Source organism: Pisolithus orientalis (genome assembly GCF_024613125.1).
Source record: "Pisolithus orientalis strain OTSU chromosome Unknown F5J12scaffold_28, whole genome shotgun sequence".
Lineage (NCBI taxonomy): Eukaryota > Fungi > Basidiomycota > Agaricomycetes > Boletales > Pisolithaceae > Pisolithus > Pisolithus orientalis.
In genome coordinates, this window is record NW_026260809.1 from 298,718 (window position 1) to 326,356 (window position 27,639).

Sequence of the window (27,639 nt, forward strand, 5' to 3'; positions counted from 1 at the left end):
TGATAGAGGTCACGACATCTCCTTTGCCTGCAAATGAAAATAGTTGATTTTTCTAGATCCGGTAGCGGCGGTCCAGCGGTCTGAATCTGTGGCACACACATATGCAGGAGGATCATTCCCAGCTGACTGCGCAGATTGGGGGGATTATCACCCTGGGTTTGAGTGGAGAAGATGAGCTTCCGCAAGTAGAGAAGGATCACCAAATGGACGAAGCCCAATGTCTTTGACTTCCAAGACGCCCGCGGATTACTTATCAACATGAGAAGTCACCCGTGGGATCTCAACTTCTGCGCTGGATTTGACATAACGACTCATACTCTCATGGTTAGGTGGCATCTTCATGGTATAAATGTATACACGAACCATGAGACAGGTCGTCAACCTGTTATCCCCGATTCGTACCAGGAAACTAGCCTGTCACAGGAAGCCCCGATGTTGTCGGAGCTCTCGGATCAGACGACTATTCCCCAAGTGATGGCACGCCTCAGGCAATTAGCGCCCGTGCATTGATAAATGCAAACCGATTCTACAGAATATTGCCACATCAGCGCATTCGCTCCCGATAGCGAAGCTTCACCATGTCTCACAAGATGCTTGACGACCACAACAAGGTTGGTTGCCTCTCTCTAAAGCGCCTTTTCAGGCTACCTCCCGTCGGCCGTTCTTTATCCATACGATCACCGACCAAGATAGATCAACGGAACTCAAGTGAGGAAAGCGAAGATCATGATAAGCAGCCCTCCTCAGATCGACCGAGCACGCTCGTCAATTCTGTACGTTCGCAGGTTTCGCAACCCGAAGGTAGTTAGGTTGACTTCCCCTCTCTTGTTTATCATTAGGAGCCCGTACACTTTGAGTCCTGTTGCGACTTTTCGGCCAGACGATCACTGCCTAGCTCAGTCGATCCTCCTCCAAAGTACTTAGATTCCTCGACCAGCGTTCAATTGATGTCCGCAGTGATGTCTGTCATCGAGTCAACGATGCAGACACTGGACAATGATTTGAGGGCCTTGAGCCTCCAAATTCACGGTTAGTGCACTGGTAAATTGTAAGCTTGAATTAAACGATCGTCTCCCTCCCAAAAAGATCACCCCGAGCTCATGTTCGAGGAACGGTTCGTGCTTCGTCGCACTTTCAGGTCGTGACACTAATACTTGCATCAGTTATGCTCATGACATCTTGTGTGACTTCATGGAACGTCATGGATTCGCCGTAACCCGGCATTACTTAGGTTTGGAAACCGCGTGGAGAGCAGAATTCACACATGGTAAGGGGGGCAGGACGCTTGGGATTAATTCAGAAATGGACGCGTTACCTGTCATCGGACATGCATGTGGTCACAACCTCATTGCTGTAAGTGGAGTGGGTGTAGCGATCGCTGTCAAGTCTGCTCTTCAAACTTACGACGTCCCCGGAACAGTTGTTCTTCTTGGAACGCCGGGTAAGTTCTAACTAAGATAAGATTCTGCCCACGACTTATTCTCACACAGGGGAAGAGGGAGGCGCGGGTAAGGCAGTGATGCTTGAGAGGGGCGGGTATAGAGACATAGACGTTTGTCTCATGTCAGATAGCATTCATTTTTGCGCTTGACTGTTTTCTTGACAATCTTCTTCATAGGTGTCACCCTGCAGCGGGGCCCGCAGGTTCGGTATCCCTCGGGTCCTGTCTTGCAATGCAATCGCTAGAAGCGGAATTCTTCGGACGATCGTGAGTGTTAACGTGACATAATTTACACTGCCTAATTGTGAGAGATAGTGCACATGCGGGGAATGCCCCTTGGGACGGGACCAATGCTCTCGATGCAGCATTCCTAGCCTATTCGAGCATCTCAGTATTGCGTCAGCAAATTAAACCTGACCACAGAATTCATGGTGTGATCCAGGGCTCCAAGAGCGCAGTTAATGGTGATATTCTTCCACTTAGCTGAAGGGGGATGACTAATGGACTCAAAAGTTATACCCGACTATGCCGGCATGCGTTGGTTGGTAAGGGCGCCGACAAAAGATCAATTGTCTGTGTTGGTAGAAAGAGTCAAAGCGTGCTTTGAGTTAGTCTGGCAGATTGCATTCCTTGGCTGTTCTGACCAAAATGGACAGAGGGGCAGCACTGGCTACATCATGTCGATTCAAGCTCACCGAGGGTATTCCGTATCATGACCTCCGGCAGAACAGCGTTCTTGGCAAGTCATCCCCTTGGGTCATTGACCTACCTCATGTTTACCTTCTATCCAATTGCCAGCGGCTTGCTTCTCGCACGCCGTGAGTAACTCTTTCGGAATGAACATTGGCCAACGCGGGTTCGGGGCATCGACGGATTTTGTGGGTTTTTCCCTTCTTATTATCTAAAAGAAATGTGAACTCACTTGTCCTCCAAGGGGAACGTTTCTTATGGTAAGCGTTTCTGCCACATCTACGGGTTGGCCAAGTCTTTACCCCAAATACTTACACTAGCTCTGCCCTCTCTGCACCCATCGTTTGGTACGTTGTACATCATCATGGCAGCCGAATCTATAATTGACGAAAGGTTTCTCTGGTGGCTCTCGATAGCGATACCGACGGTGGCCAATGGGGGTAATCATACGCCAGCGTTTGCGGAATCTGCGCGAAGCACGGATGCTCACAAAGCAACCATGACAGTTTCCAAGGGCTTGGCATGGACAGGTTTCCGTGTTATCGCTGACGATGAGCTCTTCCAGCAGGTAAGTGGTAAAGCCGCCCTGCTTCCGCCCAGAAGCTCAACGTTCCCTCCGTTGTGTGTAGGTGAGAGGGGCCTACGAGAGTGGGCCAGCAGGTGTGCAACAGCTAATTTTATCCGACTCGGACACGCATCAGACTGAGCTGTAACGCCAAATTTGTTCCGTCCTGAGACAGGACCTGTGCTCTCACATTCGCTGTACTAGTACCACCTATGTATGTAACCAAAAGAAACCGTTCGAATGAGCTACAAATACTCGATTAGGGCAGTAAAGAGTCTAGATTCATGTCGTGATCATGAAGTCACTTTGGGGGGTTCATCGCGTGGCTCTGCGGAGGTACGTTAGCAGGGCTCTTTTTCGGCTTGCTCCGCAGCCTCTTTGGGCGGGGTGCATTTCCCGTCTTTGCGTGCCTTAGGCAGCTGTGCGAAGCTGATGGTGTTTCGACTTGCCGTGAGCGGCCTCAGCCACAATCCTAGTAATGCGCAAACAAAAACTAAGCACGCGGAACGAACTCCGCAGGGACAGCACACACCGTTCGAGTTCGCGCCGGTCTTCGTCCGACTCGTCAGGAACCGTTGACTTGAAAATGTGACCCATTATTAACAGACCCTGGAGATAAACGTTTCATTAAGTTGCTACAGGGATTCCACATTCAGCATTTCACCTTGGCCCGGCTAACTAGAGTTTGCTCTGGCACTTCGCGGTCTTTCAGGACATGATCCACCACCTGATCGGCGTAATCCGAGGGGTTAGATTAACAAGGCTTCTGGGATGCTTTAGACAGAGGGGGAGCCGACTTGCCTCTCGAAGTACTTGAACGACTTCGAAGCGGGTGCCACGCCAAGATGCCAGCAGAATCTGCACAGCAAACCGATGGTATTTGCGGTGTCAGCCGGGTGTAAGACAGACACGCGTTCGTCCACAAATTTACCTTGCCAGTCATGTCCTCCTCTAGAGCCCGTAGTTCATCGTCACCTACCTCTCCTTTGGCTTGAAGCCTTTCCATTTCATGCATAAGTGATTGGACGCTTAATCTATATGCAGGGTTCTTTGTGAGAGGCGCTCATCCCACCAAATCAGGAACAGCTACTGACGCGCTACCGATGACACCCCAAGCATCCTTTGCTACGGACCCTTTTTCTTTCACCCGCGACCAGAAGCCTGAACTGAGATGGATGGTCCGTGGATAAGGAGTCAGACAAAAAGGTCGTGCTGCTCACAGGCCAAAGAATTTCTTGGACTTCAAAAACGAAGAGGCTTTCATCATATACACCGTGCCAATGGCATGGAGAAGCTGTGAGAAGTGCTTGAGCATGTGCTTTCCACGCGTTCGTAATTAAGGAACTACCTCAACCCCGAAGCTCTCCAACTTCAAATCCTCCGCCTCCAGCTTCACTTTTTCCTGGAAGGTCTTCGTCTCCGGGTCATCTGGGTCCCCAGGACGTTTGGCCTCTACAAACGGTCGCAGTCTGTCGATTAACTTGGTCGTGAGTGACTTGACGCGCTCATCCAAAGCCTTTCTGCGTTCTTCCTCGAGCTCCTGGAGTTTCTTCCTTTGTTCCGAGGACAGTCTATTACGCTTCTTCGAAGGATCTTTTTTGCCATCCCTCGAAGGAGGAGAAGGGGGTCCGTAGACGGATGTCCGCCTGGATGCCGTCTCTTCGCCTGACGGAGTGAGTGCATGTGTGAGGGTACCCGCAGGAGTGGCTTGATTATCCGCGGAGGTGGAAGCGGTGGACGTTGCACTGGACGTTGCGGCCGCGGAAGTACCGGGTGGTATGATGCCCTCTTTCTCCATTTCAGCGCGTTCCTCATCAGTAGCCACGGTCGCCGCAACTGAACCCATTTCCTTCATGAGGGTGATTTCACCGATCTGCAAATGAGTCGTATGAGGTGGAAAGCAAAACTGGCGATGAAACCCAACGCACGTAATCCCGGAACCGTTCTCCACCAAAGACATTCGCAAAGAACGCGGCGGCATCCTCCATTTCGTTTCCCTCCTTGTCCACCTAAGATGTGGCCACCCGTAAAACCCGAGCGGATGTTTCAAAATCAAGTATACATACCATAGACTTGCCATTCTTGTCGTATACGGCGCGTAGATTCTGTGGATGGCATCGCGTCAACTACCCACGCCCGCACGTTTTCCTGTGAACGGGAGAAGACGCACCGGATCCGATAGTACCTGAAAGGCTTTACTGCATCCCCCACGTGTAGGGTGAGGAACGTTTAATTCTGTGGATAAGGTATTAGAAATGGGTGACCTTACCTTATTTCTTTGAACTTCTCCTCGGCATCTGGGGATGGGTTCTTGTCTGGATGGTACTGTACACGCATCAGAAATCATATCAGAAACAAGAATCCACGCCAGATATGACGCAGACGTACTCTCATGGCCTGCTTTCGATAAGCCTTCTTTAAGTCCGTATCATTGACGTCCACGGAAACGCCCAACTATCAAGGTATTTGCCATCCGCGGTTACCGATTGCACAACAAAAATGCGGTACCCGGTGAGATCTCTCGCATGGGTATGGTTGATGGATGACGCCGCACCAGGTCATAATACTCGGTCTCTACCGGCGGCATGGTGAATAGCGTCAGGTATTGCTACTTCGAAGCCAATTAAGATTGCAAGTGAGTTGAGGTAAGATTCAAATGCTAGCAGATGGGTAAGTCCAACACAACAGTCGTTGCCAGCCGCGGGGAAGGGGAATGACGAAGTTTCGACCCGGCAGGCTGGACGTAAGGGTGTACCAAAAGCAAGGGGCACAGCCACGGAGCACCACTGAGACGTGCAAAGCAAAAATTTATTATTTGTAATGACGTATCACAGAATGACAAATCGAATGCTAGTCATGCAGGAAAGAACTTGAAAGATCGTTGGGCTACACATAACGAATGTTCGTGGTATCAAGGCCAGGAACAAGTCCCGTGTGGAATAAAAATAGTAAACAAAATGGCTATATGGTGAAATCGAAAAACAGAATGAAGTATGCATGGCTGCACCAAATACTGTGCAGAGTCGTCACGAAGGTAGGTCGTTCAGTGCCAGTACGCTCGTAGAGAATCTAACCGACTTGCGTGGTGTCGTCGGACGCGTGGCATCGCTGCCTGATGAGGTAAATGTACTTGCCCGATCGATGGATGCCACCGTCGCTGACGTGCGATGATAACCTGGTATATACTTGGACATCCGCACCTTCAAAGACCGCACAGACCACGACCCCGGAGTGAGGGGTCCTCCGGAAGTGACAGTAGACGCGGAAGGGGAAGCGCTGAGAAGCGTTGGGGTTTTCTGCGGCGGATCAAGGGTCGAGCTAGAGGCAGTGGCCTTTTTCATAGACGAGCGTCTAGGAGGGGGAGGAAGGCTGTGTCGTTGCCGTTGCTGCGCAGGCAATGACGAGTCGTGGAGGGCATGAGGACGAGAATGTGGTAATACATAGGGCGCACTGCCAGGGGCATTCACGAGGCGACGCAGGGAAGGGGACGACAGCGGAGAATGTCGCTGGACAGGATTACCAGACCTGAGATGGGGAGTGCGTGAAATGTGGAGGCCCATGGCTATTTGTTCTATGGAAGGACGTTCTGAGGAAGCATCTATGTAGCGGGGACGAATAACACGCGAGGGGGTATAGGGGTGTCGCTCTTCGGGGGTGGAGTACATGCCACCACACTGATCCACCGATAGTAAGCCACTATTCGGATGACTTGGGACACCAGAAAAGACGCACCGGACGTTCGCTTGGCTTTTTTCGCTGAGGGATGGGTGAACTGCCGCTGGTGAACTGCTTCCTCATGGAGAAGAACAGTTTCGACGCGACGCCTGGACTTATGGGGCGTGACGGAGGAATGGGGGTTAGATGGGAAGTGGAAGGCGAGCTGTCCCTGGATGTCGAGGAGGATGGCATCGAGAGCGACGTGCTCATCGTATCAACTTGTTTCACTAAATACCACTGCCCGCGACTAACGACACGCGACCCCCAACCGACTTGCCCCGGCAGTTGCCGCGTTATTGGTGGCTGTGCACCGCTTTGTGCTTCCTCGCATTCATCATTTACGCGAGTAACGTCCACCACGACATTGTCGCAATGCACGCGTATGTCGACCTTGCTATCGATAGGAAAAGGTCAGTCGCTACGGAAATTTGGAGTACCCACTCCGCTCCATGTCCGGAGAAGTCCTCGGGTTGTGCCATCCCAGCACCATCATCGCGACCCCACCTTTCTTTCCCCCCCAACGATAGTACAGACTGTCATCTCTCACAACCCCTCATGGTATGACCGATTCCTTTACTATAAGTGTGCCAATTGCTATCTGATTCAGCATATATGGCTCGTAACACGCACGGTGCTCGTGTGGCGTTGCGGGTCGCCACCTCCAATTGGCGTGACAACCTGGAGATGGGAGACTAACAGATTGGCCAGTTTGCTTCATGATGACGGTGTATTCTGCAATATTTATCGTTTTTGTTCGCAATCCCATCGCACTCCGCTCAGGTACGTTTCATATGGTAAGGCCTTTGGTCGTTATAGCAGTGGAAGTCCTTTTCTCGGTCGCACTAGCCCCTACACTAGAGCGACCTCTATCAGATGAGGGCAGTTATATTTTTGGCTCAAAGCCATTAGTTGCCACGCCGAAAGTTGTTCTCGCCTTTTGGGCTCCGTGGTAGCCTTGCTCCTGGGCGACTTGCCAGTTGGCATCTGAGCTGTCGTGTAGTTTATGGCGGCCCCTCCGCAGCTCGCTGCATCCCTCTGCTGCTATCCAAATGGTAGGAAACTTTCCAACGAAGGTGTTGGGAATACCACCTAGGAAATGCAATCTCCAACCTTTGGAATCGAGTGACCTGGCACACTCTGCTGCATCGTTCCACGTGATGGCGTTTCAGCTCACGCTGCCGATACTGTGCGTCGTGAGCACCCGAGACGGATACACCATATTCTCAGACGTCCCTCTCCGGGTGTGGCCGTCTCTGTGAGTCGTTTCTCATCGTGACACACATGGAACGCTCTCCATTTCATTGACCACCCATGAGCCTCTCGCCGAATATGACGAGGTTAGACACCTATGCGCTGGCTATGGGGCTCATGTGATGCGGACTTTTCCCCACCTCCGGGCCCCCAGTGCCGCGAGATGCGATGAACTGGCTTTTTCTGGGTACGCCATGACTGTTGTCACTGTGCATCGACGTGTGCTTCAGTCTGAGGGCAGGGAATCTGCGCCGCTCGCATTGGCATCTCTCGGAATAGCTCAGGTCCCGGTTGAGGGAGAGCAAGAACACAGAGTGAGCAGAAAGGAAAGCCCTTCAAAGAAAAGAGACCATAAATACGTGGTATTGGAAGGATGGCTGACCATCGGCTTCGTTCGCATACTCCCCGGCCACCGCTCATCCTTACCTCACATCAGATTTCATTATGCTCTTTTTCTCTGCTTTGGCTCGTCCCTTCATGGTTGTTGCTACCTGCCTCGCAGCAGTTGGTAGGGCGAATCCCTTCCTAGTCACTGAACCGCGGGAAGGCTCTAGTATCTCCTTGGCATCCCGCGCAACGCCAGCGGCCCCGCACTGGGTAATTTACAGCGATAAATGGGTGTCCGGCGAGAATGGTCCGCCCGCCGTCAGCGACATCGAGGTAGATGGCCATTGGTAATTCAGAAACGTCGTTAACAATCGTACCTTTTTCCAAAATCAAGGGTTACAGCGTTTTGTGAGCCCCCCGCTTTCCCCGTCAGCCACCAAGACCTCACTGACTATTACTTGGCTAGCGCGCTTTCATTCTGGCTTATATCTGGTCCCGCAGACCAAGCACTGGAATGGACAACCCTCGACGCGGCCACTCGCTCTTCCATCCATTCTTCTTACGCCGCCGCAGGCATCAGTCTCATTGTATCGGCCTTTGGTTCCACTGATGCCCCGACAAGCAGCGGTGCCGATCCCACCACAACCGCAAACAATTTAGCTGCGTTCGTGCAAGAGTACGGGCTTGATGGCGTCGATGTCGATTACGAGGTGATTTGTTCTGTTGATGCAATACTTTCTGACAAACCGCGACCGTCACGTCATCCACAGGATTTCAATGCTATGAACGCCCAGGACGGCTCCGCCGAAAACTGGCTGTCAACGTTTACCCAGGCTCTTCGCGCGCAGTTGCCAGAGGGCCAATATATAATTACCCATGCGCGTGAGTGAGAAAAATAAAATTCTGCCGCCGACTTTGTTCAATTCTCAATTTGAAAAATGATAGCGGTCGCACCTTGGTAAGTTGGTAGTGTAATATGCCTTCGAACAGCAGTAAACTTACTTAGATCGGATTTCAGGTTCTCTCCCGTATATGCCAGCGGTGCCTACTTGAAAGTAGACCAGACGGTCGGGTCTTTGATTGATTGGGTACGTACCAGATCAACGTTTTCGAGTCATTCATTTGACGTCTTGGGGTTCGGTAGTACAACGTTCAAGTGAGCAAACGATGATGGCTTTCTCTGGCGTGTACTCCACTCACTGATATAATTTCTTATATGCCAGTTCTATAACCGTAAGTGTTGGATCTGTACCGATCCCCTCCTCTCTGATACCTGAATCGGCCTGATTGTCGTCATAATAACAGAGGGCACCAGCGAATACACTACCTGCACCGGACTCCTAGAAACATCTTCTAGTACTTGGCCTTCCACTGCGTTATTTCAGATTGCTGCGTCAGGTGTATCGTTAGATAAGCTTGTCATTGGTAAGCCTGCCACCACCGGTGACGCCAGCAACGGGTATATGGATCCGTCGACGCTTGCCGGTTGTCTGAGCACGGCCAAGGCACAAGGTTGGGGTAAGTGCTATACCCTTAGCGGTGAATCCGGGTTGCATACTCAACGATAACTGTTTGTCGGCTAGATGCGGGTGTCATGGTCTGGGAGGTGAGTTAGATGTTACGTTCTACTTAAGCAATGTCATAACCGTTTTTGATTACACTCAGTACCCCGACGCCGCGGCGTCTTGGATCGCGACCGTTCGCTCGGTTGCGTTCCCCGAATGAACGAAGAATACTCCCCTAGATGTTTGATTAATTGTCTCTACGAATTTTTATGGTGGAGCCATTCGCACGGACTAGGCAGGACATTACTTTTAAACGGACAATGGACCGTCGGACATCTTTTTATACCTATCCGTTATGTATGTTGCTTCGTCGTTTATTCAAGTAATAAGCATCACTTGCAATTCAACTCGTACAAGTACTCGTCGACGCCGGAAGATTGACTAGAGGTAGTAATACATGGGCAAGTACGGGAACTTGACCAAGCAATAGCAAGGGCGACAGAGGACCTTCTTTCGATCTTCTGACATGCTTCCATGGAACCCTGTGGCCCGAGAGACGGTCACCTCGCGTGGATCGTTCTGGTTTAGCAAAGGATTGAGCACGTCAATACTTAGTATCTAATAAAATCACTACCTCGGTAGCTATGAGCACCTGCCGAAGCATGCCTCTGGAACTTTTTTTTTCGAATTTACATAAGTGCACTGAGGAAACATCCCCTGTAGCACTGTACAAAACTACATGATCTAACCGGCGTGGGTTCCTGTGTCCCACCTTCTCCCCGAACGTATGAGTGCCCTACCGACTCGGGCTGTAAGGCCCTCCAGTGATCCGTCGCGTGTTCTGGAAACTGGAACAAAAGAGACGCCTTCTTCCTTCAAATTCTTCGGTTTGCCCAGGGGGACAGATAAGGAACACAGCTCTCCGTTTGAAACATGGATATTCAAGCTAGTTTTCGGGATGCGCCGAGACCGTGTCCAAATGATCTTCCATCTCTCGATGTGCACGTATAGTTTATGGCAGTGTCAGTGGATTAAGTCGGCGATATCCCAACATACCGCAGACACCTTGCTACAATGTCATATTCGGGGGCGTTCTTTACGTGCCCTTGCACCTACAGTTTGGTAAGTTAAATTCGAAGCCTGAGTGGTCTCTATATGTCAAGACGAGGTTGTGTGACGTGCGGCCCCGCTCTGTTAGGGGCAATATGAAGAGATTGCGTCCAGGTGTGGCCAACGCGTGTTCTCCTGTTTAGGGCGGTCTTCCATCGTGTTCAGTGGTATAAATGCACGACCGATACCCTTGATCTGCCTACCCTCGACCTTCTACCCAACCGCCACAAAATCCCACTATGCCGGACTTGACGGTCATCAACAACCTCGAAGAACCTATTCATGTCGCTTTCTTTATCACGGCCCCTACACATTGGAAGAACCACCTTCAGCCTAACGAGCGTTGGACAACACACCTCCCCACGCTCCCCCTCTATTTCCAAGTGAGATGGGTCAAGAGAACTGACTATGACCAAGGGACGGCGTATGTCTCGCGCGAGTTTTCTGAGGGAGAGTCTTGGGAAGCGGGTGCTACGATTGGGTTGGCTTGCGCTGCCGGAACGGCGTCGGTCATTACAGGTGCAACGTCCTTGTTGACGGGGTGGGAAGGTGCAGGAATGGCCATTGCGGCACCTCTGATGATGGCCGCCAGTGCTGGCAAGTAGTTTGTTTTCCTGTTTGCGTCAACTAATTGAACTCCGTTCCAGGTGGTAAAAGATATGCTACGATGGGGCAAGATGCCAAATTATGTGAGACCAGGGTATGGGTACCCTGGTTTGAACATAAGGAGTATTCTGTGAGATTGGTTGATGGCGGTCGATGTGTCTTGTGGGACGTGAAAGAAAATAAAGAGGGGTAAATAGATCATAGGGTTTACCGTACCCCTCTTTTCTTTCTTCCACCCACCTACTGTTGCGGGTGTAAATCTCTTTCTGTTTCTCTCGGGTTTTTGTTTTGATGCCCGTTACCGCGTATTATGTTGATGCATTTTACACAAGTACACGCTGAAGCGCGACGTCGGGGCGAAGAGGAAGATATACCACGACCCATGCATGGGCCCTTTTATACTGTAGAGAACGGGCACGGTTGTGTCAGAGCAGACATAATAAGAGAAACGAGTAGAGATGTAATATGCTGGGCCGAATCCTTACATGATACAGTTCTGTGGCGTTGGCTGCTACCGAGCACCGCACTTGGATCCGGTTCACGAGAACACGTCGCTCGCTCATCAGCACTCTCGTTCGCATTTCGACCACTGCCTTACTCCTCTGTTCCTTTTTTTTGTGCATGGACGCTGACTGGCGACTGTAAAACATTCCCTCGCTCAGTAATGGATGGACTGCAGCTGGTTGCCAGTATTACATTTACAGCTGTGGTGGCCTTGATACCTGCTGTGAGTCGTTGTCATATCTTGCTTCCGTTCAGGCGGTGTGAATTATTACACTATTACACGATGATGAACACCCTTTCATCCTTGTTCTTCGAGCCTCGAGCTGTCACTGTTGAGACGTTGCGTCGAGGCGAAGACGACACATTCTGGGTCAGGGATTTCCTCCCTCCTTTCTGAAACATACAATATGCGCATTGCCGTAGGTACACTGGAGCACTCCCACTGACTATGTTCAGCTTTATCTAGCACTCATCCTCCTCTCTCCTCCCCCGATAGTGACGCGAGCGTCCGAGAAGACCTACCGTTCTAGAGCTTCCTCTCGAAAATCATTACCTTTACCCTCTCTCGCAGACAGGGGCTCTGTTGACCTCAGTGTCGTTATACCCGCGTATAATGAGACGAGCCGCCTCCCTTCCATGCTGGAAGCGACGTTGGCTCATTTGAACTCGCCCACTATCAAGTCCTCTCGGACGTATGAAATACTCATCGTCGACGACGGGTCAAAAGACGACACGTCGGCCCTTGCTCTCAAGCTTGCGTCACAGTATCCCCGGAGCGATATTCGTGTCATCACGCTCGAGAAGAACCTTGGCAAAGGCGGAGCGGTGAGACACGGGATGTTACACTCACGCGGTCATCGGCTCCTCATGGTGGACGCTGACGGTGCCAGTCGTTTCGAGGACCTGGAGCACTTATGGAAGAGTATGGACAAAGTCGCTCCAAAGAACGAGCCTGCTGTAGCCGTCGGTAGCCGAGCGCACCTCGTGAAGACAGATGCTGTAGTCAAGGTACCTGTGTTACCTGCTTCCGTTTGTCGAGTATTCAATTTCTGACGTGCTCTGCAAAACAGCGATCGATGTTGCGTAATATTCTTATGTATGGTTTACACACTATACTCAGGATTGTCGGCGTGGGCGATATCCGGGATACGCAGTGTGGCTTCAAACTCTTCACCCGCCGTGCTGCCCAAAAGATATTCCCCGCACAACATCTTGCCACGTGGATATTTGACGTAGAGCTGCTTCTGCTCGCTAAGCAACTTTCAATACCTGTCGTCGAGGTTCCTGTAGAATGGCATGAGGTCGCTGGGAGCAAGCTGAATATTGTAAAGGACTCCCTGCAGATGTTGCGAGATCTCTTGGTATTAAGAGGCAATCAGTTAGTAGGTCGGTGGAAAGCTGTCCCCTTATAGATGTGCACCCCAAATGGCTAGTGGCATGTTGAAATGGCATCTTGTGATCCGGGTTGGTTCAGTATTCGGATATTACATTCGGACTTCCTCCGCGATCGTATCGGTCCCCCTGGAGTCGAATGTACGAGGGCTCGTCTTAGAAAGTTCACCAGGTTGTACCCATATTTCGTGGAAATAGCCTCGACTGGTAAGTAGAAAAGTCCACTTCATTAGCATCATGGAGCTCTACTGCCCGACTTAACGAACAGGGAGACAATACGTCTCACCAGCAAGTGCCCCAGACAATACAAGGAGGGGGCTTGTAATTTTACACGACATGTAAACGTTAACATTAAATGTACTAAAACGTCGCTGAGAATCATGAAATTTCGAGTGTTTGAGGTCAAGACTGGGAGGTTGGCATCAATCTCCTCAAGCAACTCCTGCGCAATCTTCGCATTGGAAACCTACTGGAACAGTCAGTACAAGATGGGTTTAAGCAGGGACAAAACTCGCCCGTAGGTTGTAGTGAACCGTAGTACCTCCATCAATCGCGCTGAAACGGAGGTATCGCGGGTCCTGAGCAATGAAACACTTCATGCCCGGGAAAAGTGTTACATTGAGTATGACAGTGTAAACTGCTTCTTTCCTCATCACTATGGTGCAAGCCTTTCAGCCAGTGCCCGGGATAAACTGGCCCATAACAATAACTTACCGAGACGGGCACCACTACCATCTGTGCGGCGAACGTTCAGCTTTAATTGTCCAGTTCCTCTCTCTTTCCACTGGTTCTGCGGACAAAGAACGTAAAGTTTTCCGCGAACTTGATGTATCGTCTCTTCCTCTTCTTCGCCAGTGAGCACTGAGGGTTTGGCGTCAATTGTATCGTTTACAGCAACACGAATGCGCGTACCCTCCTGCTCAGTAAGTTTTTCTTTCTCTCGGTCGCTTTGGCTGTCATCCGCATCTTTGGCCGACCGGAGTCTCTCGCCAAATGACGAGGGCGCAAACTCGCTTTCTTCCTTCTCGCCTTCCTCTTCTTCCCCGCTCGTGCTGTTCTCATTTGAGCCAGGAGCACTGAAGAAAATGCTTTCTTTCCGTTCCAAGGAACTCCTCGATGACCCGTTACTCGGTGATCCTGCCCTGGCACGTTTGGGGCGGGGTACTGCAAAGCCCTGTGTACCACCGCTGGCATATGACGAGAAGGCACCCGAATTCGCGCTAAAGGTTCCTCGTCGGACTGGGGACTTGCTACGGACGAATGCACTCCTACTGTTGGCCGTTCCAGGAGACATTGGTCGTGAATGGCCGAACGAGGGCGAAAAGGGGGAAGCGGATCCTGCGAATGCTTCGAAACCGGTACGTTTGGTAGCTGTGCTGGTCGGTGTTTGCTGCAGGTAGGTTTGCTGGGCTAGACTTGCAAGCGGCGTCTGGGGCAAAGACGACTTGGTGAGATTACTACTGCCTGGGAGTGAAGTTGACGCTCGTATGGGAGATGTCGGCTGGTTCTTGTTGCTGGATGCGCTGAAAAAAACGTTCTGTCCCTTGACAGACGCAAATGGAGACGCTGCAGAAGCATACGCCATGAAGCCACTCTGACATAAGAGGATGAATGGTTCCGTAGTATTGAATGGTGCAATAACACTTACTAGTTTCGGAGTGGAGGTTTCTGTTGCCGCAGGAGGCTTCTCCTGTTGTTCTGGGGGAGGAGACTGTCTCTTCGACAGACGTGGGTTGTCATCGTTGTCCCCATCGTCTCTCGGTCGTTTGGCAGTCTCTGCAGACGTTGTATGAATTGAAGGATGGGATGGAGCACTCTCCGGGCCCTGACTGGTGCCGCGGTCTGCGAGTTTCCGCTTCAATCCCTTTTCTGGTTCGGCTGCCTCTGATTCAGAAGCTCGACGCGCGTGAGGCAGACTAGAGGGAACGTCAGATGTTTCGTCAGCCTCCAGTGTTGTGTCCAGGACGGGAGGTAATGGAGGTGGCTCGTCCTGGTCTTCGTTGGGTTTCTCTTGCACAGTTGCTTGTTCATCTTCCTTATCGTGTAGAACTTCAACATCGGGTTTCTCTGTTTCAATGTCATTCTGAGGAGGACGTCGTTGTCGCCAGTTGATATCTTCGACACCTTGACTAATCTGCCTAACCTTGACCTCGTGTGGTGGAGATACGCTCAATGCCGGGGAATGCGGATTGGGCGGTGTCCGAGAGCGCGATCGCTGCTGAGCATCCTCCTCTTCCAGGGTGGTGTCAGGATGTACACGGCCTTTCTTTGCTGGCGACTTGACGTCTGACGCGTTCTGATTGATAGTAGAAGGGAATGCCTGTGAATTTTACGTCACAAGCGAGTGAAGGGATGAGACGTACTCCGGGCACAGATGTTTTGGGCAAGGTAGGCTCGAGTGAGACCTCTCGTTCTCGCTTCCTAGAGAAATGATGTGCTGTCCGAAAGGGTTAAAATAATGTGCACGATGAATCACGAAAATGACCGCCAGTCAATGCCGTGTGGCCGGACAAACGCACCAGCAGAGTCATTCGCCTCTGGTGACGGCGATGGCGAAGGTGGACAAACCCTTTGGTCGCTTGCTGTAAAAGCGCCGTTGTCGCCAACGTTGCCTGGCATTTCGCACCGATGGTCAGTGCGTCGAGGACGTTGTGGTATATTGGAAAGCAGGAACAACGCGATGTGCAGGTAACTGTGGCAGGGGAAATGGAATGGCGCCTTCGGAACAAGCCGATCACAGAACCCTCAGCCGCCCACCACACAAAAAGGGTCAATTGGAGGTACATTCAACGTAGGTTAGCGGCCTATTGTTATATGGTAGAACGTCCGTTAGAAACCCGAACGGAAACTCTTCGATTCTACAAGCAGTTCCCACTGCGACTCTTTCCCCTCTCCTCCGAGTTTTCTGACTTTGCCATCGCTGGCTAATTTCTCCAGGTGTTGATTCACGCTCCGAGCAGCAGGCTCCCACAGGTTTCGAGGGTGCGCTGCGTAAATCGTTGATACAATATCCCATGTGGACCAAAAGCTCTTTCCTTCGGGGGGAGGCTGTTCAAGCACTCTTAAGATTTGTTCTTCCCTCTCCATGCGGTGGTTGATGTATCCCTCTATACTCTGCGCTCCATCCGGTACTACGGGACCATGTCCCGGGTAGAGAGTGACGTATTCGTCACGGAGAGAGAGGAGGGAACGGAGGGTGGAAATATACGTGCCGAGGTTCTCGAAGACAGCAGTGCCTTGACCCAGTACGGTGTCTGCCGTGTACAGTATCTTGTCAGCAGAAGACAGCAGGCATATGGAATCTTCTGTGTGTCCTGGAGAATGGATAACCCGGAGCGTTGGAGAGTCTTCAGGCAACGGAAATAAGGTAGTTACTGAGAAGGTCTGACCATCTTTGAGGTCATGGAAGAGTGCTCCTGCGATGCCCGGGTCATACGATCCGGACAGAATGGTGTCCCTGACAAGTGCCAACCTATTGTCTGGGAGGGACGTGTGCGGAAACTTATGTAATCTTGGAGGTTCGAACGGGAGATGGGGATTCTGTGTGTCCCACAACCGACGGAGAAGGGCTAAGATGGAGGGGACCCCACCGACGTGGTCTGGGTGCCAGTGCGAGATGATGATATCGGAGATGTGCTGTTTGCCTCGACTATTGTCGGAGACTCTTCGAACGTCATCTTCCACGAGGACGGATTCGAGGAAAGTTATATACTCGGGCTTGCCTTCACCGGTGTCGACGAGGATGTAAGGACGACCCTCACCGATAAGATACGTGTTAGTACCTAGACCAATTTCAACGATCAAAAGGAACGCGAAGGGTAACGACGTAGTCACCCTGTAGAGTAAATTTGCCTGGATTCTTCCAAAACAATGATATCAGATCCAAGTTTCACGATACACCTTGGTGTTCACCTGCCCAAGAACCCGCACGACGTGCTTACTGAGCTACAGATACCTTAAGCGAGTGAGAAGAGAACGGAGACCACGACCACCCCCTACCCGTGTTATAGATGATAGGACCTCGAGTTTCTGGGCCATTACTATCGGTAAAGACCTGAGGAAACCGTGCTACCTTAAGTTATCATTTTCAAGTTGGGACGATGATCAGAAATTTGTGTAAAAATATGGCCAACGTGGGGATCGAACCCAAGACCTTCGCGTTATTAGCACGACGCTCTAACCAACTGAGCTAGTCGGCCGATACTGACTTGTCTAGCTAAGTTTTCATGACGGGTTGTTTGGTGGCTGTGACGTCTACCCCCCTGATGTACGTTGGATTTCGCGGTTACTCGAACCTCCACCTGTATTTATCCACACCCTTTGCGTGTTCTTACCCGTGTATATGGCACCAGCAAGAAACGCCTCAAAGATGAAGCAAGGAACACTGAGTTTCCACACTGCTAAACGGACCAACTCCGCCCTTAACGCGAAATCCCAGAAACCTGCAGCCTCAGTCGCTGAAGCAGGCCGAGCATGAGAAGCCCAATAAAATTGGGGACAAGAACGATATCCCTCGTCGAGGAGTCTGATATAGATCTACCCAGTCACCCTTCTGGCGAATTCTCGCCCTCCAGCATCCCGGCTAAGAGGACTCGAGATGGTCGAGATGATGTTCAACCGCAAAGGAGACCGAGGAAGAAACACACACTGAAGAAAGTAGAGGGCGTTCCCGCTACTCCTGAGCGGGAAACCCTCGATACGGAAGATAAGGCTGGCCGTTATCGTAGGTATTATAGAGAAGCTAGGGAGAACATGGGTCATACGCAATCCAGTGAGCATTCTCTGCGAAACTGAGTTTCAATGCTCACATATTCTGTTGTGTAGTTCATGGAAATGGTGGGAACAAAATCATCCAGATGCTTCGTTTCTTTGACATGTGAGAACTACCAGCAACGCGGGTATCCACGTACTCACACCGCCTGTTAGGACCTCTGAGTATGGGCCATGTGTCGGGATGACGCGACTAGAGAGATGGGAAAGAGCTGAAACTTTGGGTCTCAACCCACCTCCGGAGGTGAGTATCAGGCACCCTGTTTTTTGAACACATACAAACTACTTGTTTGTCAGGTTCGGCAGATTTTGTTAACGAAGGAGGGCGTGGAGAAAGAAGAATACGCACAGTGTGTGCTATATGGCGAGGTGTAATTTAGCAATTTGTGTTTGTATTCCCTGACCGTCGTGGGACGGGGAGCTCCCTGTTGTATACTCGTGTACTTATCGTATTGTACGGTGCGCATCTAGCCAAGGATATTTTATTGTGCAGCATTCATTTCAGAATGCTCAAGAATGACATGTGATACTTCTCCAACCATGCCGGCCGTTGGTCAGTTTCCCCCGCCAGGCAAGCAGGGGACTGAAAGACAGTCGACTATGGTATCTTCCAATCTGTCGTGATTTTCCCGAGGCTGTCTACAAAATTCTGAGCACCACATGTATGTGGAGGGGGTCCTATCTCGGAGTGGGTCGTGTGTCCATGACACCATGACATCATATATCTCCCTGAAGTAGAACAACATTTATTTTCTTCACACGTGCGGCCGTGAAAAATTGTGCAACATACAGCCTTGCGGTAGAATTTAGACATCGTTTACAGGTTTCAAACATTCATGAAACCTGCGAAATATTTATTGATTTCACCGCTTCCATCCAATGGTATGATCATCACGATGTATCCGTCCGGGCGTACCACAACAAAGGCGCCCTCGTCGGGGATACCGTAGTAAGCATACCCCTTACCACCGATGGTACCGGACACGTCAGTGTCATCGAGAAGAACTCTACGGAGCAAATATTTAGGAAATAACTTCAATTTTCTTTACTGCAGCGACTTACTTCGACCAATGCGGCCTCAACAGCTGCGGGACTTTCCGGTAGTCGAATTCTAGTTTATTTCCCCTGCTGATGGTCGTGATGTCAAACCTCTCACGAGGACATTTGTTAAGGAATGATTCCGGCTGCTCCAAGCTCTTCACGAGAGCTTGGATCTTCTGTGTCTGTATGGGTTCGTTGAAGTCACCAGTGAATACCAAAAGTTTGAAGCGGAAATCGGATGGTAGAAAATCTTGTAGGTTATATGGTGTTGAATCTGCAGCACAGACAAGGTCTTGTGGAGCAACACGTTCGCCAACTACCATGTTACAGACCAGGGTTGGGTACGTGTTCCCGTTGATGAGAACAGACTGATCGTCGTGCACCCCAATACCGCTGGTAAAGCCTCCAAAGGTCTGGTAAGTTCTACAGGAGATCAGTCTGAGTCATTGTATGTGAGATTTTTTGTACCTACTTGAGGAATTGTTCATGCGAGACTCCTTTCAGGTTTTCTTTGGTGACCGGTTTCCTTGAGAACAAGGTAGCATAGATTTTGTCGAAGGCGATGAGGTCTTGTGCATACTTGCGGCGTTCAGACTCGTACTGCGTAGACTGCTGTCAGTCGTATCCTGACTTCCGCTCTTGTCACTCACTGTCGACAAAATAGACATAGGTGCCCAGCCCCGAAGAACATATGCAAACTTCCATGCTACGCGATATAGTCAAGGCACGGTAGGCTCGGTTGAAATGAACAATTATACCAAGGTTATGACTATCATTCATACTAGCATTCATGCCCTGTCCTGTTGAAGTATCACTATCACCTCCACCCTGAACCAGTTTACGCGACATAACTCACCAGCTTTGGGCGAATGGGTGTGGCACGCGTCTCCAGCAATGAACAGACGATTATTCGCAGAATACTTGGCAGCAATACGCTGTCCAACTACCCTGATTTAGACTTGACGGCAGCGAATCTGAATAGCAAACTTACTGATATACGAAGTCCACCAGTTAATTCCATTGGTTGGATTAGCGAATAGGGGTAAAGAGACTTCTGTGCTACCTGTGGTATTGATTCAAGCCGCTATAATCGGAACGAGCCTGAATAAACACGGACCTCGAGTAGTTGTTCGGGTGACATCCTATCTTTATCCACTCTTCCAGTTTTCGGGTCGCACACGTCAGCATCTGCAATTTGGATGTAAATTCGAATTCTCTCAGCTTCCCGAGGTACAAGTAAACATGATCCATTGTTGGAGTGAATGAGGTTCTTGTTCCGGATGTCTGGGAAATCGGTGTCCGGGACCATGTCTAGAACCCCCCGGATGAATTCTGGCAAGAACGATGTGAGATAAAAACGGGGTAAAAAACGTAAATACACCAGTATTCTTACCAGTCTGTTCTCCTTCCATGGCAATATCGAATGCATTTCGGACCCACTAGTGCGCACCTTCGGAACTTCTCAAAAATCCTGGTAACCAAGCGGATTTCTGGCCACTTACCGTCGACGCCAAGGACGGACTTGGCATGCACGACTTCATGATGAATCGTACCATTCGGAATAAGACGTTCCAGTGTTACCTATAAGGATATGTCAGAGGTGCCAGGGAAGATGGGAGAATGTGAGCCGCCACCTCGACGGGATACGCAGTTGGATCGGCTAATTCAGCCGCATCGTTCGATAGCTCAATTTAGATTGGTCGAGTAGGATCTCTGAACCTCAACACCGCGGGTTCTCAAAGAGTCCAGAGAAATCGATTCGATAGCCCCTTGGTGCAGCGCAAGCTGGGTTTGTCAGTTTCATGTTCACAAGCAAAAAGAGAATCGAATACATCGATGGGATAACGAGCGGAAGGAGCCGTGATGCCGGGGGCACGCCTCGAAAGCTATGGAGTTGGATCGCGTCAAACGGACTACATGCGACAAGACAAATTGTTGGATATTACCTTAATGCCGCCATTTTCGCCGGGGTCGTAGAATGCCGGAGTGACAGGATAAGTTCATCGATACTTTATCTAGTAAGCAGAGACCTACAGCCATGTGCACCCGGCAACCCTCGCGCAACAGACGATCACCAAGTCCATAGTTCTAAGTGGAACAGTTGCTCAGGAAGTATTTGTTTGCAACAGTACCAGTGTGATGTACCTGGAAAACCTCGGTTGTGCGAGGTGTGATGCCGTCAGCTTGACCGGTCGCGACTTTGGTTTCCCTGGTGCAAGGTCAGCGAGGAATGCGATAGAGTGCTGTCACGCACCGTTTGTCCACAACGTGAACGTTTACACCTGCGAGGGACAAAAGCATTGGCGCACGTAACCCCTGCGGGGCTGGCACCAATGATGAGAACAGTCCACTTTGGACGGAGCGGAATGAACGGTCATGGGAGTTGAGTTGGGTGAAAAATAGAGGTATATCACAGGGCCCCTTTATACCGAGATGCTTTCCCCATGGAAAAGTCGATAAGGGGTTCCACATCCAGGGTCATCGTATCCATCGTAGGCATGAGAATTTGACTACGGTTAGCTGAGTACGTTTCGCGATGATTGAAACATTCGAAGTGTACAGATTACCTGTCAAGGCTTTTTCAACACTTACGTTGACTGGATCCTGGAAGAGAATTCACACACCGTTGCGTGTTGCGATCGTTCGTCTGCTAACGTGAAGGTAAGACCAGATTATGGACTCTCACAGTCTATCGATCTCTTGGACAATTGCAACCGGTACAACCGAACTCGCTCTGAGCTAGTAATAGCAGGTTCAACTTCAAAGGTTCCGTGGTATGTGCAATGACCTTCAACTTATGTGGATGAGAAATCAATTCTGCGACCGCTTTACCAGTGGTGCCGCTACCAATGAAGTAGTGGGAGAGAGGTTCCTGAGCTCAGGGGAAGCTAATGTATAGGCTAAAGTGTGTAACCGTATCCGTCTGACTAAGCACCACGTGGCTGTTCCCTACCTCCTGTCCCTAGGAACCTAATAACCGCGAGTCCTAGACGGGGGCTCCAATGGTTGTCCCCGCCTAGGTTGCTATTCAATATTGTCCACTGACGTAAGGCTCAATTGAGTGGCGTGTAGTTTTGCCTTCCCCATTCACCGTCGCCAAAGGGAGAAGGGCATCCGCAAGCTCAGCGAATCGAATAATCGCCTCAGCCCGCGTCAACCTCTTAAGGCCGGGCGGGCTCGTAGGCATGCGTTTCATTAAGCAACCTTTTGTTCTTTAGCCATCATGCCACCCCAAGCGCCCGAGAGCTATGTCGATGTTCTTATTATCGGAGCTGGTCCCGCTGGATTCATGTGTGGAAATGCCCTCGCCGCTGCAGGGGATATAAAGGTTAGAATCATTGACCTAAGGTACTTCTAGGATCCGAAGTGGCTTGCAAGATCATACGGGCTAACTACCTTCCTACCCAGGCCTTCCAAAGTGATTGCTGGACAAGCAGATGGCATACAACCTAGGACGATTGAAGTCCTGCAAGTGAGCTTATACTCGATCTGCGCCGTTGGGTCAAGTTAAAGATGGTTTACGTAGAGCTATGGCCTCGCAGAACGTCTACTGCGGGAGGGGAATCAGATGCACATGTGTGTACGTCGCCAAGTCTGATTTGTGTAGGAACCTGCAAACATGAACTCTCTGGATAGGCATTCTACAATCCGAATGTCGCCGGGGAGATTCAGGTGAGGGCAGTAGGCTGTGTGGAAGGGCAGAACTTATGATCCGTACTCAGCTCACCAGTCGTGCTCCTGACGTAACCGCGCCAACTGCTCGTTTCCCTTTTGAGGTGTGTCAGGCAAGGAGCTTGCCGTATATGCTTCTGGTAAATCTTCAGGCTTTAGGTTACACTGCACCAAGGCGCCATCGAACAAATATTCATGGACTCAATGGCCGCACATAATTTAAGAGTAGACCGACCCGTTAAGCCAGTGGCCATCGAAGTTTCACGGGACCCTGAGCAGCTTCGTAGTCTGTCCTCATACCCGGTCAAGGTCAATTAGTTCTAAGATGTGCATATCACTCCCCCTTCATAAACTGCAGGTAACGCTCGCACGCTTGGATGCAGCTGTGGATGCAGACAAGTTAGAGGTAGTCCACGCCAAATACGTCGTTGGTGCAGATGGTGGGTGGTTTTTACAAGCGTTGTTCTTTGCAGAGACTATACGCAGTTCGAAGGTGCGCATTCGTGGGTCCGAAAGGCTCTCGGAATCACTATGGAAGGAGAGCAAACAGGTAGACGCCCGTCCATGTTTACTTCCCCTTTGATGTCCTAAATGTGTCCTTGGAGATTATGTCTGGGGGGTCGTTGACATGATCCCGGATAGCAACTTCCCGGACATACGAAACAAAACGGCTATACACTCTACAAATGGTTCAAGCATGATTATTCCACGCGAAGGTGACAAGGTGCGACTCTACGTTCAGCTGTCAGAGAGTGACGTCGTGGATCCGGCAACCGGGAGGGTTGACAAGAATAGAATGAGTTCGGAGCAAATTCTTGAGGTGAGGGCCGGTCTTCTTGAATTAAGTGCTGCTGAATATTTGAATATGCAGGTTGCAAGAAAAACATTCCAGCCCTTTCATATACGTCCATTGTCAGACGTAGAATGGTGGACAATATACATTAGTACGTCCTCTCTGACACTCCCCTTCAGCGATCAGTCCTTAGATGATTTTGGGTAGTCGGACAGCGGGTGGCATCTAGGTATTCCGTCGAAGACCGTGTATTCATCGCAGGTGATGCGTGTCATACGCATTCACCCAAAGCAGGTTGGTGTAGTGTGAGTCAGGGTTGCCATCCACTTATACGCTCTTAGGGCAGGGAATGAATGCGAGTATGAATGACACGCACAACCTCGGTATGCATTAGTGATTTCTCAGAAAATCAGTACTGATCGTTGCCCAGCGTGGAAAATGGTTCAAGTTCTTAGGGGTTGGGCAAGTCCGTCGATCTTGAAGACGGTATGAGCACTAGTATCGACACAGACCTTCACGCTCACCATGACTTCGCAGTACGAGGCGGAAAGAAGAAAGTATGCGCAAGACTTGATCGACTTCGACAAACAATTCGCAGCATTGTTCTCGGGTAAACCGAGAACCTCAAATAACCAAGACGGTGTAACCCACGAAGACTTCTTGAAGTGCGTAATCACATCTGAAATGCTACCCGAGTCGACATGTTACATACCTCTCCTGTAGAGCATTTCAGACTTTCGGTGGTTTCACGAGTGGTATCGGCGTGCACTACTCTCCATCTATGATTGTCAACACCAAACATCAGAAAAGTGCCGAGAATCTCGTCATTGGGGAGCGCATGCTCCCTCAGGTTTTCATCCGAGCAGCCGATGCCAAACCGGTGGAAATTCAGGACGTGTTACCTGCTGATATTCGTTTTAAGATTCTTGTTTTTCTCGGGTCCATGGAGGAATCCCGACTTTCAGAAATTCACACGTTTGCCAACGAACTGAGTTCGCCCACAAGCTTCTTACAAAGATATCCCATGGGCCGCCAGGTCTCCCTTATGTTTGATATTATAACTATCGTGGTAGGCGATAAGCAGAACTTTAACTACCTGAGCGTGCCTGCGATTCTTCGACCTCATTGGTCCAAGTAAGTTTCATAATAAGATTTCCACTGGACATGCCGTTTACGCATTTGTCTTCAGAGTCCTGCTCGACGACACTGATGTTACGGATAGCAAGGGGGGTGGTGCCTACAAAAGATTTGGCATCAGCGCCGAAGAAGTGACCATTGTGATCGTGCGGCCGGATGGATATGTCGGAATGATTGCGCCAGCCGTTGCCCTGGAGGATGTGCACGCATACTTTGCGTCGTTCCTGGCTACTCACACAGTTTAAAGACTGAGAATCGATGTAACATATCAACATTTATGCATTCCGAGATTTCCATATCGTTCAGGGGGAGACAGGGGGCCCGGGTTGGCCGAGTATATGTGAGAACGAAGTCTCGTCGTGGGTATCGTACTGGGTCCCAAACACTACAGGTCAAGGTCATGCCATCACGCTTTCCACCCAGGCGCGGCTTCTGTGCTACCGATGGGAACTCTTCTCGCACCACCTCTTCCTGCTGGCGGTTTTGGGATGGACTTGACCACCCCCTTTGCTGATGGCTCAGCTTTGCTATTGCTCGACAGTTTTCCTTGCGGCGCCGTGGCCGGAGGTACCCTGAGTGAAGGTTTTCCCCTATTCTCCTTCTCGAGTGAGCCCCTCGTCTTGGTTTTGCCAGCATTCACAGGAACGTTAGTCTGAGGGTGTATCTTCGCCTTTGGCAGGCTCATGACCACTTCACCTGCCCGTTGGTCGTTCGCATTAACGTTCTTCTCTCCCCTCTTCTCCTTCAAAGGACTGTCTTCGTCGTCCTCTTCGTAGTTGGACAGTGGCTTCGATGAGTTAGTTGGCGTTATATCAGCTTCCCTGATTGCTGGTAGAGGCACCGAATCTGCACTTTCGGGTGACTCGCCAAGCATAAGAATGCGACTGAGTGGACTGGGTTTCGTTGGTGAGTATGCGTGGGTCATGCGTTGTGCAAGAGGCTTTGCCACCGGAAAGGGGCGTTGACTTGCCAATGGTGTTTGAGGTACGTTCGGTTGCACGACGGGGTGGTGACAAGATGAAGGTAGAACTATCTCGGATGAGTTGTCTGTGCGCACACCGTTGCCTGAAGAGACATCCCTGGAAGGGCAAAGCAAAGTATTTGGAGGAGGGGGCAAGGAAGTCCTAGGAGATGGTGGTGGAAGTACAAAGGATGTTGGAAGTATGGACTGTCGTGTAGTAGGTTGAGCTTGATCGCTGGACAACCGGGCAGACACAGGTACCGGTATCACTTCGGTCTCATACGCAGGTTCGGCATTCGTAGGTGGCGGTATCGAGAAGGTGGACGATCTCCGGGATGTGCGCACTTTGCGTCCGGTGTTGGATTTTCCAACTACTTTATTCTTCCGCGGTGATTTTCGTGGTGATTTCTTCTGCGACGGTTCAGCAGGCTTAACTAGGCTGGAGAGCAGTGGAGGTGCGGAGGATGCAGTCTGATTTTGCTGATACCAGATCCGCTTCTCTTCCAAGAAATTGATTCGGTCGTTCTGAGCAATAATGAGCTACAACTTGATGACATTGTAGGTTAATCTACTCTTACCTCCAAAGCAGTTCTCTCTTTAATGAGCGTAACGGCAGCTTCTGTGAACTTTGCCCGTTCATCTTCGAGCTCTTGCTTAATTCGTTCCAGTCTTTCGCGTTCTGGAGCAAACTTTACTTCGGTATCCAGATGACGCGAGTCCAGCAAAGCGGCCTGTTGTGCAACTCGGCTCAGCAGGGCTTGTATTTCTGCGGATTGCGATTCACACTGGAGCTGTGTTTTCTCTGGAGGAATTGTTTCAGCCATTGTCAAGGACCAGAAGGAAAGAAGGATGACCCAATTCAGCTTGTAGCTTCTCAATAGTGGTTCTCAACTTTTCGCTTTCGGCTATGTCCAAGGTGCCAGAGGGAACGGCCGATGGGTTGGCATTGATATGAGACATTTCTGAGAATCGTGTAGACAGCGTGACTAGTGTGTTGTCTGCTGAACTGAACAAGGACAGCAGCCTCTCCTCCGCAGCGTTGATCGGAGAGAGCGGGAACAATGCATCATGATTGAAAGTCGGAGGCTATCAACCTGTCAGTTGAGAGGGACAGCATCAGAAGAGAATGCACCTCTTCTTCCTCAACGGACAGTGCAAGACGCATTCTATGCGTCAGCGACTGTATCCGGTTTGCGCAAATAACGGCAAAGCGCCTGAGCCTCGTAGATTCAGCGAACAGTTCGGCCCGCGACGACTCCGCATGTTCAAGGGCGACATCAAGATATCCTTTGCCTTTCCCTAAGTTGTCGGATCCTGAAACGATTTCTGCATTTGCGCCGTGAATCGATATACCCGAGGAAGCCGCGGTGACTTTAGACTGTGCGTCTGCAAGTTTATTCCACTTCTCTATCATTCGTTCAATCTCTTTCTCTTTCTTCTTAAGCTCTGTGACATGCGTGGCGCGGAGGCCCTGAAGCGATGTCCGGATGCGCTGGAGCTCTGCTGCTGTCTGCTTATGGCTTGCTTCGGAATATCGAAGGGCTCGGGTTTCTGAGCTAATAAATGGGCTGTAGTCAATGTTTAAACGTTGGGTAAATGTGGGTACTCACGCTAAACGCGACTTATACTGATTTACTTCTCTTTCCGCATTTGCAACCTTTTCCTTCGAAACACTATGCATATCCATGAGTCGTTCATGGTCATAAGACAGCGTGCGCAATTTTGTGGAGAGATTTTCTGCACGCGACATGTCATCCTGAACAAAGAGTGCGGGTGAGACTTGAAGAGACTGCATATTATATCACTTGGATATACCACTCTCTGGCTTAGCATGGTAAGCAGACACTTTGCCACACGTTCGGAATTTGCCTTGGATATGCCGTCCAGGGATAGGCCAGGAGCGGTGGTGAAGCCATGTGCGATGAGTTGAGAGTTGATGTACTGAAGACCCGGTGTCGAGGCAAAGCTTGAGGAGGAGGCTTCGGATGAGGGTGAGCCAAATTCTGACACAGAGGCATTCAAAGCCCAATGGACGAGCTTTTTAGTTTCTGCCATCGCTAACACTGCCCACTTGGAAGTTGGGTGGAGCCGAACGACAGGTGACAGGCAGAGACGCGACAATGGTCACGTGCGCGTCAACCCACGTGACGAGATGAG

General features: G+C 50.5%; 12 protein-coding genes and 1 non-coding gene across 13 annotated transcripts; 6 read left to right on the plus strand and 7 right to left on the minus strand.

The window, feature by feature from the left end:
* Window positions 1-448: 448 nt before the first annotated feature.
* Window positions 449-2,941, plus strand: F5J12DRAFT_276971 (amidohydrolase). Its single transcript, XM_051738711.1, has 15 exons — window positions 449-611; window positions 690-773; window positions 840-1,029; window positions 1,087-1,114; window positions 1,164-1,441; window positions 1,491-1,563; window positions 1,619-1,708; window positions 1,757-1,905; window positions 1,955-2,048; window positions 2,098-2,180; window positions 2,240-2,319; window positions 2,376-2,391; window positions 2,452-2,478; window positions 2,548-2,699; window positions 2,761-2,941. The coding sequence occupies exons 1-15, from the start codon at window positions 579-581 to the stop codon at window positions 2,842-2,844; spliced, it is 1,461 nt and encodes a 486-aa protein (XP_051597562.1). The 5' UTR covers window positions 449-578; the 3' UTR covers window positions 2,845-2,941.
* A 166-nt stretch (window positions 2,942-3,107) lies between these two features.
* F5J12DRAFT_922129 (X-domain of DnaJ-containing-domain-containing protein) lies at window positions 3,108-5,283 on the minus strand (the record flags this gene model as incomplete). Its single annotated transcript, XM_051749308.1, has 14 exons — window positions 3,108-3,168; window positions 3,229-3,305; window positions 3,361-3,423; window positions 3,498-3,554; window positions 3,628-3,730; window positions 3,791-3,862; window positions 3,917-3,990; window positions 4,045-4,569; window positions 4,625-4,705; window positions 4,763-4,801; window positions 4,867-4,894; window positions 4,966-5,021; window positions 5,085-5,150; window positions 5,251-5,283. The coding sequence occupies 14 exons, from the start codon at window positions 5,281-5,283 to the stop codon at window positions 3,108-3,110; spliced, it is 1,335 nt and encodes a 444-aa protein (XP_051597563.1).
* A 206-nt stretch (window positions 5,284-5,489) lies between these two features.
* F5J12DRAFT_847969 (uncharacterized protein) lies at window positions 5,490-6,581 on the minus strand. Its single transcript, XM_051746412.1, has 2 exons — window positions 6,429-6,581; window positions 5,490-6,370 (listed from the first exon to the last, which is right to left on the minus strand). The coding sequence occupies exon 2, from the start codon at window positions 6,359-6,361 to the stop codon at window positions 5,723-5,725; it is 639 nt and encodes a 212-aa protein (XP_051597564.1). The 5' UTR covers window positions 6,362-6,370; window positions 6,429-6,581; the 3' UTR covers window positions 5,490-5,722.
* A 1,527-nt stretch (window positions 6,582-8,108) lies between these two features.
* On the plus strand, window positions 8,109-9,879 carry F5J12DRAFT_952621 (glycoside hydrolase family 18 protein; the record flags this gene model as incomplete). Its single annotated transcript, XM_051749826.1, has 11 exons — window positions 8,109-8,324; window positions 8,386-8,399; window positions 8,458-8,701; window positions 8,762-8,873; window positions 8,937-8,949; window positions 9,010-9,079; window positions 9,136-9,147; window positions 9,215-9,224; window positions 9,297-9,509; window positions 9,575-9,597; window positions 9,657-9,879. The coding sequence occupies 11 exons, from the start codon at window positions 8,109-8,111 to the stop codon at window positions 9,714-9,716; spliced, it is 987 nt and encodes a 328-aa protein (XP_051597565.1). The 3' UTR covers window positions 9,717-9,879.
* An 855-nt stretch (window positions 9,880-10,734) lies between these two features.
* F5J12DRAFT_277106 (uncharacterized protein) lies at window positions 10,735-11,458 on the plus strand. The gene is made up of 2 exons (XM_051738712.1): window positions 10,735-11,203; window positions 11,254-11,458. Exons 1-2 carry the CDS (start codon window positions 10,846-10,848, stop codon window positions 11,403-11,405), a joined length of 510 nt encoding a protein of 169 aa, XP_051597566.1. The 5' UTR covers window positions 10,735-10,845; the 3' UTR covers window positions 11,406-11,458.
* Window positions 11,459-11,726: 268 nt separating this feature from the next.
* F5J12DRAFT_277117 (uncharacterized protein) lies at window positions 11,727-12,173 on the plus strand. Its single transcript, XM_051738713.1, has one exon. It carries the CDS (start codon window positions 11,877-11,879, stop codon window positions 12,111-12,113), a length of 237 nt encoding a protein of 78 aa, XP_051597567.1. The 5' UTR covers window positions 11,727-11,876; the 3' UTR covers window positions 12,114-12,173.
* Window positions 12,174-12,819: 646 nt separating this feature from the next.
* Window positions 12,820-15,639, minus strand: F5J12DRAFT_906773 (uncharacterized protein; the record flags this gene model as incomplete). Its single annotated transcript, XM_051748822.1, has 9 exons — window positions 12,820-12,975; window positions 13,518-13,574; window positions 13,624-13,763; window positions 13,823-13,898; window positions 13,932-13,969; window positions 14,021-14,702; window positions 14,757-15,404; window positions 15,472-15,545; window positions 15,594-15,639. 9 exons carry the CDS (start codon window positions 15,637-15,639, stop codon window positions 12,820-12,822), a joined length of 1,917 nt encoding a protein of 638 aa, XP_051597568.1.
* A 228-nt stretch (window positions 15,640-15,867) lies between these two features.
* Window positions 15,868-17,219, minus strand: F5J12DRAFT_847993 (beta-lactamase-like protein). Its single transcript, XM_051746413.1, has 4 exons — window positions 17,108-17,219; window positions 17,021-17,053; window positions 16,943-16,967; window positions 15,868-16,890 (listed from the first exon to the last, which is right to left on the minus strand). Exons 1-4 carry the CDS (start codon window positions 17,144-17,146, stop codon window positions 15,938-15,940), a joined length of 1,050 nt encoding a protein of 349 aa, XP_051597569.1. The 5' UTR covers window positions 17,147-17,219; the 3' UTR covers window positions 15,868-15,937.
* Window positions 17,220-17,233: 14 nt separating this feature from the next.
* F5J12DRAFT_t162 lies at window positions 17,234-17,307 on the minus strand. The gene has a single exon. It is a non-coding gene; the product is annotated as a tRNA-Ile (tRNA).
* Window positions 17,308-17,393: 86 nt separating this feature from the next.
* Window positions 17,394-18,414, plus strand: F5J12DRAFT_847995 (DNA polymerase delta, subunit 4-domain-containing protein). The gene is made up of 5 exons (XM_051746414.1): window positions 17,394-17,561; window positions 17,630-17,879; window positions 17,933-17,984; window positions 18,035-18,122; window positions 18,176-18,414. The coding sequence occupies exons 1-5, from the start codon at window positions 17,451-17,453 to the stop codon at window positions 18,251-18,253; spliced, it is 579 nt and encodes a 192-aa protein (XP_051597570.1). The 5' UTR covers window positions 17,394-17,450; the 3' UTR covers window positions 18,254-18,414.
* A 290-nt stretch (window positions 18,415-18,704) lies between these two features.
* On the minus strand, window positions 18,705-21,220 carry F5J12DRAFT_906775 (FAD binding domain-containing protein; the record flags this gene model as incomplete). The annotated part of the gene is made up of 16 exons (XM_051748823.1): window positions 18,705-18,885; window positions 18,941-19,342; window positions 19,392-19,519; window positions 19,570-19,625; window positions 19,678-19,719; window positions 19,776-19,862; window positions 19,911-19,982; window positions 20,033-20,251; window positions 20,313-20,358; window positions 20,399-20,500; window positions 20,554-20,604; window positions 20,639-20,704; window positions 20,752-20,805; window positions 20,954-21,007; window positions 21,065-21,128; window positions 21,174-21,220. The coding sequence occupies 16 exons, from the start codon at window positions 21,218-21,220 to the stop codon at window positions 18,705-18,707; spliced, it is 1,671 nt and encodes a 556-aa protein (XP_051597571.1).
* A 676-nt stretch (window positions 21,221-21,896) lies between these two features.
* F5J12DRAFT_848004 (FAD binding domain-containing protein) lies at window positions 21,897-24,840 on the plus strand. The gene is made up of 16 exons (XM_051746415.1): window positions 21,897-22,267; window positions 22,328-22,391; window positions 22,446-22,499; window positions 22,556-22,591; window positions 22,642-22,695; window positions 22,751-22,900; window positions 22,950-23,031; window positions 23,085-23,141; window positions 23,197-23,411; window positions 23,463-23,535; window positions 23,592-23,678; window positions 23,726-23,767; window positions 23,815-23,870; window positions 23,922-24,049; window positions 24,108-24,518; window positions 24,574-24,840. Exons 1-16 carry the CDS (start codon window positions 22,143-22,145, stop codon window positions 24,764-24,766), a joined length of 1,827 nt encoding a protein of 608 aa, XP_051597572.1. The 5' UTR covers window positions 21,897-22,142; the 3' UTR covers window positions 24,767-24,840.
* On the minus strand, window positions 24,841-27,624 carry F5J12DRAFT_848013 (Afadin and alpha-actinin-binding-domain-containing protein). The gene is made up of 6 exons (XM_051746416.1): window positions 27,298-27,624; window positions 27,093-27,238; window positions 26,615-27,038; window positions 26,337-26,568; window positions 26,061-26,284; window positions 24,841-26,007 (listed from the first exon to the last, which is right to left on the minus strand). The coding sequence occupies exons 1-6, from the start codon at window positions 27,535-27,537 to the stop codon at window positions 24,928-24,930; spliced, it is 2,346 nt and encodes a 781-aa protein (XP_051597573.1). The 5' UTR covers window positions 27,538-27,624; the 3' UTR covers window positions 24,841-24,927.
* Window positions 27,625-27,639: the final 15 nt, after the last annotated feature.